Source organism: Cloeon dipterum, chromosome 2 (assembly GCF_949628265.1).
Source record: "Cloeon dipterum chromosome 2, ieCloDipt1.1, whole genome shotgun sequence".
NCBI lineage: Eukaryota > Metazoa > Arthropoda > Insecta > Ephemeroptera > Baetidae > Cloeon > Cloeon dipterum.
In genome coordinates, this window is record NC_088787.1 from 11,032,741 (window position 1) to 11,041,452 (window position 8,712).

Genomic DNA, 8,712 nt, shown 5'->3' on the forward strand with positions numbered 1-8,712 from the left:
GCCACTTAGCCCAAATTATTCCCCAAATTCCCATAAATAAACGTCTTAAAAAGCGGTTTCCCTCCGGCAATTATGTTACACTCATTTAGCTAATTAATTAGGCAACGCGCTTAATTGCAGCCGACGCCCAACGACGTTTGCGTTTCGCGGTGGGCGACAGGCTAATTAATTATTATTGACTGCGCGAGTCACTTTCCCTGTTTTTCGGCGCTGAAAATAAGCCTATGGCCGGAGACAAGCGAGGTCGAAAAGTTTGCAAGGAACAACTTTCGATCAGTTTTTGCGCCCGTTTCTTATTTCTTCACTTCCGTTCGATTTTGATCTTCCTGCCCCATCAGCATTTTATGTGTTCTCAATCTCTGCACAATTTTTTAGGATCGTACGGTTTTAAGCCTCCCACAGCTAACGCCTAATCTGCTTTTCTTGAAAACTTTTTGACGGATGTGCTGAAAAATTGCAAAACATTTTTAAGATTTTTTTAGTTGAATTGGACCACTTTGTAGATTCTAACCTGGTTTCCAGTTATTTTAGTCCAATTGTTTTACTTTTATAATAAAATTTTCCTGAACAGGAATCTGGCTGTAGAACAAAGTGACACAAGCGAAATCTGACCAACAGATATTTTCCTTTTATACGTCACAAAGCATTCTTTTGAGCTCATGGAGCAGGTGTCGAGTGTCGCTGCGTGTTTTTTGGGTCAGATTTAGTAAGATACCCCTGCTAGAGCTAGCGTGGTAAGAAAAAACAGCCCCTTACTATTTGGGTGTTGAAAGTTGCGCAATTTTTCCGAGACCAGGACGATAAACTGATTATTGCACCCACTTGGGCAATATAAGAAAATTAAAGACAAAGCAGTGGGGTCCAGATTCGTGCGACACGCAGATATGGCGTCTGGTGGAGTATGGCACGAAATAACAGTCACTTGAAAATGCGCGAAAAGAATAAAGTTTTCGTCAATATTGAGACATAATTTTCATTACTTGTACTAAGTGTGTCTTTTGAATCGTAAAATCAAACTCTTGACACTCGTACGGGAATCCAAAGAGAGCTTTTTCTTTCCCAAATTCAGACGCCATCTTGGATCTGCGCAGTGGGAATCAATTTTATCGCACATCTGGCTCCCGTTGAGACAAAGGAAACAACATTCCACTAAACCCGATTTCCGAAATCAATTGCTGACTGTTGTGTATTGTTCCTTAGGTAGAAGAGATTAGGAAACATCAATCCAGATAGCCTGCTTATTGTTGGGTATTACAACAATATGACAGTCTAACCCAACAAAGGGTATCCGGATTGACGTTTCCTAGGGTCTATACAGCGTCATATCCCGATCTCTTCTATCTTACAATGGAAGAGACAGGATGTAGGAACAAAATTTCCCCTATCGTCCTTGGTTAGAACCTGAATGTTGCATCGATTTGTGCAATATATGTACTATAGATACAGATGGCGGCCAAGTCTAACGCTGGCGCTGCTTGCGTGCTTTCAGATCCCAACATTCCTGAGACGGGAGAGCAACTAGAGCGTTCATCCTACGGCCGTGAGGATTGCTGCTTCCGGTACTGTGATACTACCGACAGCATCGCTCACTATCAGAGGACGCGGGCCAACCAAAGCCGTAACTTCGACGTGTGCCCGACGACCGCGTGCGACACTAGCGCATTCAGCGTACAGGCACGCTCCACTCTTCTCCAGGCCGAGAACAGTGCAGCCACGCGGACAAGCAGACGTGTTCTTCTCAGCACCACAGCAGCCACAACCGCCACCTCCACCTCCCATTCCCCCCACCGACACCCCCCGCCGTCTATGTTGTTGGCCCCCGAGCCCCTTAGTCTTAAGAGTCACCATAGCTGGAAGCAGGCGCCGCAGCATCAACACTCCTCTTCTCAGCAGCAGCTGCAGCCGCGTCAGAATAAAAATGAAGTCGTCGTTGTTGACACACGCAGAGGGCAGGACGAGGTGCCGTCGTCGGACAGTGACAACGCCGGTCGGCACGTGCGGGACGCTGCCGGCGACAGTGCTGCCAACCGCGGCGGTGGCGTCCGGACCCCCTCGTTTCACATACACTCTTGGACTATTAGGCAAGTGCGGCGTGCCAGCGGTGGTGCGACAGTGGCGCTGCCACTCGCGAGTGATCCCACTACAAATATTTTCAGTGATAATAGATTACCCGTATTATGGCGGAGATGGTGGTCATCTATTTTTACTAAAATATTCGCAACTGCCGAGCTGATCGCCGCCCTGTTGCCGTATGTGTTGTTATTTTTACTCGTCCAGAAGAGAGCGGTGGAGGGATATCTCTAGCTAATACTACAGGGGAGGCGGTATATTGCATCCTGGCCGCGCACGCCCCTGCGCGGCAGCCGTCCAGGGGCGGGCGCGGCAGGCCGGACGCCGGCTGTCCCCCGCCAAGGGGCTCTGCCCTGCTCGGCCGCCACGAAGGCCACTTCTGGCTAGTTTTATAGCTGGAAGAGCCCAGGCCACGCGCACAGTGAGTGAGCGTCTGTCCCCAACACGATTTGATCCGACCAATGGCCGCGAGCTCGCCACTTTTTCCGTTGACCACTATTTCGCGAAGTTCCAGTCAGGGCGACAATTCCATATAGGTTGAAAACCCATCCAAGCGTCAAGTTCGAAGTTTAAACTCACTGCGACCGTGCAGAATCGCTTTTTTGTCGATATTTTCAACTCGAAATTAGCGAGCCAGGCCCGTAACACAACGCCACTCCGCTAAAGGCCCCGCGGGGCCGCGCGCCTTTGACCCGCACTCACTGGAAATGCGAGAGCAGCAAGCAGAGCAAAGCACGGCAGACCCGCGGTCTGGAGCCAATATGCAGCCTCCTCTTGTGCATACTGCAGTATGATACTAGATAACGTCATAGTTACAAGTGTAAAATATTAAAAGCATAAAAATACTGTCCTGTGATTAGAAATAATTCAGACACGACACTGCATTCGCGCGTTTATTGATTAATTCTTTTTGATTATATAAAAACAGTTTCAATGCAAAACGAAAACACACGTACAGCCAGACGAACAACTAAACCCCGGTTTGAAGACCACAATCACATACACTTACTCACACAGAGACAAACAAAAATAATATCTCGAAATTCGCTGTAAGATGGGGCCGTCGCCGCGCCCCACCGATCGATGCCCCAGGGGCCCCAGAGCCCCCACCGGCTCCATAATCACCTGTTGCTCACGAAAAATAAAACTAAATACTTTGCATATATATTGAGAAAACGAAAAACCTTCGCAAGTTGATTTGTGAAATCAAAAAAGACGAGCGTAAAATCAAGAGAAGCCCCGCGATTGTTTGAATATCAAGTTAAAAATGAAGGAACATCACAGTCACATAACACACTCCCACACACACACACACACACACAAGCAGAGAATTGATTGAAATAAATTTTTATATAATTAAAAAGCATGAAAAGTTGAAAAAAAGAAGCAAAAACAATTTGATGGACAGTGAAGCGTAAATGTGTTTTTTAAAAGAACACGTACTGTTTTTAATAGCAGCAGGAGTTGACTTAAAAAAGATGCAAAAAATGAAAGTGTTTAAAAAGAAATAAGAGAAAATCCAGTTTATCAAAGAAAAAACACACACGGAAAATCACACACGACAAAATACAAACACACACGACACACTCTCTTTCTCTCACCACCAAACTCCGTAAAAATGCAAAGAAAAAGATTATAAAATGGAAATTCTTCTCACTTGATTTAGTTGAAGTTGATGTTCTAGAAAGAATATTTAAAGAGGAAAATATTAATAATTAAAAAAAAGAGAACGTATTGTGTCTGCAAAGTAAATGAAAGTATATTTAGTCCTCACTTCTAGCAATTTACTCTACTTCAGCAGCAAGAAAATATGGAGCAACCGAAATGTAAGCGCGTCCACCATTTCTCTCACTACGCATTCTCAGCATAAAAGTAAAAAATAAATCGCGGAGATGAACGGAAAAGGAACAGAAGTTGTGTATTTTCACCAAGGGCACTGCTCGAGTAGAAACGAACAAATTTATGAAAGGGGAGGGCAGTCTGCACCTGGAAGGGAGTGCCTAATTGCCGATTGGGTGCTAATCATAGCCATCTTGGATTTTATGATCACACCCATTGAAAGCATTTATTTTTCAGTTACCTGACCGATACAGAAAATTTTATTTTAAACCCAGGATGTTAATTAATTTTATCGGCTTGGTGGAAAATGAATTCGACCAGCATTTGATTGCCGAAAATATCCCAGAGGTGCTACTCATAAATACATATTGTTAAAAAAAATAAACAGGCACTCGGAATTGCAGCCATTCTGATCGATCACTGCCCTTGTCTTCGATATATGCATAATTTGCTTCCGTTTCTTTCCACTCACACACACTCACATGCTGCAAAACAATTAGAGGATGTGAAAAGAGCGGCCGTCCGCAAAATATTTTTATCACACGCACCCGCTGAGGAAATTAAACTATAACCACAAAGGTAACGACGGATGCGAATTTTTAAAAGTACGATCGGGTATAATCATTAAGTAAAATGAAAATCTGGTGTTGAAAACAAAAAGAAAGCACTCACACGCAAACACACACACACACAAACACACGTATAGAATTAAAAAACTGATCACAAAAGTTACGGGATGGTGTGAAATGAAAACCTAAGGAAAAGAATCAAACGAAATCGTTGTTTTTCATGCAAGAATTCTGTTATTGATGATGAGAGTATATTATATTATGAATTGAAAAAGGGAAATAGAGAAGACCTTTATTTATATAGACATTGTTGTGTCCTAAATTGTATTGATCATATAGTTTTTTATAGGATGTACATGGTAAAACAAAACAAAACAAAAAACCGACACAAGAATCTCACAACGTGCTTGGATGGTGCAATATACACATTATTATCTGATAACGCAGCAAACAAGCCTGTTTTACCGTTGATTTTGCACAAAAGCACATACACACACACAGAGTGAATCGGATCAATACGAAGCAGATGCCCGGGTCGAAAACTTGTGTTATATTATGTATTCGTGCATGAAAAGTGAGAAAAGCGCTTGTTGATTTTTTGCACTGTCGTGTTGATTTGATGATTGTGAGCGAGCAAGAAAGAAAGAGAGTCGTTATAATTCTAATAAATTATTATTACAAACATGCCTGTTACACCAAAAACAACTTTTTGTGGTAAATGTTGAAATGAAGAAAATGCTGAATAATAATAATAATGTTGAGAAAGATCTGTTCTTTATATACACTGCATTCTCTTTTGGGTCACACGAAAGGAATTTGCGCCAGTTCATCCTCCCAGTCCGTTGATTTATTCTAAACCTACCGAAACGTTTGGTGAGCGTCCATAGCTTTTGTGTGCTTGTTGAGCGGTTGGATTTCAGCAAATTCAGTTCCGGAAAGTTAAAGGCGTTTAAAATCAGACCTTAGAGTTGATCGAAACCACCTCCAGTAATCGGAAAAAAGCGCCTTAGAGACTACCAAGAACAGTTTTGTTGGTCTCTTAAAGTTGTTGATTTTAAATGCCTTTTGATATCGATGTTGAGCATGAAATTCGATTTAATTGTGCGCGTCTCCATAGCTAAAGTGTGCGTAAAAGATTAGCTGTCGGTTCGTTTTTTCACTGAATGCTTTTTTCACGTAAGAACAATGAGGGGAAATCACGTGTCTGCCACTGGATCCGGTTTTTGTGCCGCGCACGCACGAGGAAATGCCAACAAAAGACTGCATGCCTAAAACCACACACAAACACAGAGAGAAAATTAATTGAATACAAAACAAACAAACAAACAAACAAACAAAAAACACGATGATGCACTCGAGTACACGAAAATAAATAAAAGCTAAACGACGAAAATGTTTTGCGGAATGAAGAGGAACCCACGCAGAATATGGGAGGACCTAAGGAGTGTGAAATGTCAAACGGAAATGTATTGTCAAATGTTCAACAAAACCAGACAATTGTGTAAATACAAATGCCTCGACGCAAATTCGCACGCAGCCCGCCGTTCGACTTTTGCAAATCGATTGAGAGCGTTTCGTATAACTGATGCGCGAGAGAATGAATCCGAAACGAGAAATAATGCTTTCCATTGCTCTGAACTAACAGTAAATTGAGACCATCTGCGACTAAAACAGAGATGAAGAAGTCAATCTCTCTCTCACACACACGTACACACGAAATGAAAACTCACAAAAAAAAAACACTTACATACACAAACACGCGTTTGATTTACGAATTACGATTATTATGTGGACTACACGTCATCAGGATTTTGTGAATGAGAAGGAAAAATTTTATGCGGTCACCTTAAACAGCCCATAATTATTATAGTGTTAATTTACTGGTAATAAAAACTAATAAAGTTCAAGAAACACTGTTAATTATTTGATTTGCTTCATCTATCACTGTCCGTGGGTGTATTCGATAATCCAAAATGGGGAAAATTAAATAAGATGACAACAATGCTAAATCGTCATCCACTTTAAATAAAAAATGGAGAGGGTCGATCGCAACAAAAGACCTCGGGCTTTTGAAACTCTGGGTTTGCGGCAAGTAGCCAAAATGCAAAGTAAGTATAGATTCGAGTTGATTGGTGGCAAACTTGGGGCTCAATTAAAAGTTGCCGCGGCCTGAATTCAGTCAGCACTCGAGAGCAGCGTGGCGGCGGCGACGACGACGAAGACGAAGACGACGAGTGAAAGAAGAAAGAGGGAAAGAAAGAAGGAGCTTTTTGTAGAGAAAAGCACATCGCGAGGCTAAAATCAAGAGGGCGAGTGAAGAGAGAAGAGAGAGAGAGAGAGAGAGAGAGAGAGAGAGAGAGAGAGAGAGAGAGAGAGAGAGAGAGAGAGAGAGAGAGAGAGAGAGAGAGAGAGAGAGAGAGAGAGAGAGAGAGACAGGGAAGAAAGGAGCGGCGAGATCGGTGGGCTCTGCTGGAAGCGAATCAGGTGGTGTTGGCCTGTGTATTTTGGCTCGGGCCGGCCATTAATGAAGCTCGGGTTAAAAAGGAGGGCAGTAGGGGTTCTCTCTCTCTCTCTCTCTCTCTGCTCTCTTCTCTCGGTGCACAATGGGCTTATAGATGCAGTGTAAGGTGACGCCGGGTGGAGCGGGGCCGGGCGGCACCACGCGCGCGGGGAGGGGGCGGCGGGGGCGGAGAAGAGCACCCACCGACGAGAGTTTGGCTGGGCACTGCTAGCAACAGCCTCTCTCTCTCTCTCTTCTCTCTCTCTCTCTCGGTCGGTCTCTCTCTTCTCTCTCTCTCTATGGCACACTGCCGCCCGCAGATCAATACCGACGACGAGGAACCAGCGGCGGCGGCCGACGTCGTCCAAGTGGCCGAACGGAGAGGACGGCCTGTCGGCAAGGTTGCAGAAACACGCCGGCATCGATTGAAGTAGCTTGAGGAAACTGAATTAATTAAGGAACACCCCATCCACGGTTCAATTCATTACACTCTTGAGTCAAAGGGTTTTTTATGGTTACTTTAGAATGCTCATTGATGAAAGTGACACACAGAATCAGCCATCAAAACCACACCTGAGCTCAACGCTAAAAAAAGTGAAGCAAATAGGAACTTTGTTGTTGGCTTTGCAAAGACATCAAAACATATATTTTTAAATCATTTTGATTTTAAATTTTGGTGGAGTGAAAGGACAAATTTATCACTAAGAGAAAAATTTATTTTTTTACCAAAAGTCTTGTATACTCAATTAAATTCTGATTTGGAACTTTTGGAAAAATGAAAATGGAGACTTAAAAAGTTTGAGGTAAATTGAAAAAAAAAATAGAAACAATATAAAAGGGCAAATAAGAGCAAATAAGCTCTGGAAAATTTGCACAAATATTTGTTACCTTTACTTTAAATATTCTGTGAAATTGGAAAATGGCCAAAAAATAGATTAGAAATCGACATTCCAGTTGACCTACTGCTCGATTCAAATTTTAAATATTGTATAATTTGGTACAATTTATGCAAGTCAGACAAGAAACCCGACAATCGGGTGAACAGAGTCAATTTACTTTTGTCGAATCCTAATCCCTACCATCCATAGCTTGTAGAGTCGTAAAAATCATTAGGAAATTAATTATTTCAAGCAAAATTTGCAGAATGTAAACTAAGAATTATTTTATGAAGAAACTGTCATCATTGTTTTTTCATAATTATATTTTGAATTTTGTTTTATTCGTTTTAGATACTAAATAAAGGTCAAATGATCTAAAGATCTGTGACAACCCCTTTTTCCAAACAAAAAATTTAGATTTCTAGTTCATTCCTTCAAATGAAAAATTGAAAAATACTTTTCTTTGGTGTGAGGGAGGGGCACACACCCAAATTGTATATTCCACTGCTGCATGACGCGCCTCCGTAATGTCATTTGATCTTTGTCCGCGGAATCAAATTTGAAAAATCCCACCGCCCCGTGTGTATGTGTGTGGATGTGACACGCACGAGTCGAATTTTATTTTTTGCCCACGCCGTAACACACAACAATGTAATGAAATTTGCCGCAAAAGCCATAACGGCGTGCATGATGGTGTTAAATAATTTGCGTCCAACATGCTTCTACTGTCGGCCATCTGGAAATACGAGGACGCGAAAAAGCGCTTGTTTCGTGAATAACACGATAATCGCGAACATGCAGTCCGGCCCGCTTTATGGATTCGCATTTTAATTTCCTGCCCGCGCGGCGTTGTAGC

General features: G+C 42.5%; 1 protein-coding gene across 1 annotated transcript in view; it reads left to right on the forward strand.

The window, feature by feature from the left end:
• Positions 1-6,398, forward strand: part of Mid1 — a 102,018-nt gene extending 95,620 nt beyond the window's left edge. Inside the window, exon 3 of the mRNA XM_065477935.1 lies at positions 1,490-6,398. Within this exon, the coding sequence (XP_065334007.1) occupies positions 1,490-2,304 (815 nt within the window). The 3' untranslated portion in view covers positions 2,305-6,398. The remainder of the gene's footprint in view (positions 1-1,489) is intronic.
• The last annotated feature ends 2,314 nt before the right edge of the window (positions 6,399-8,712 follow it).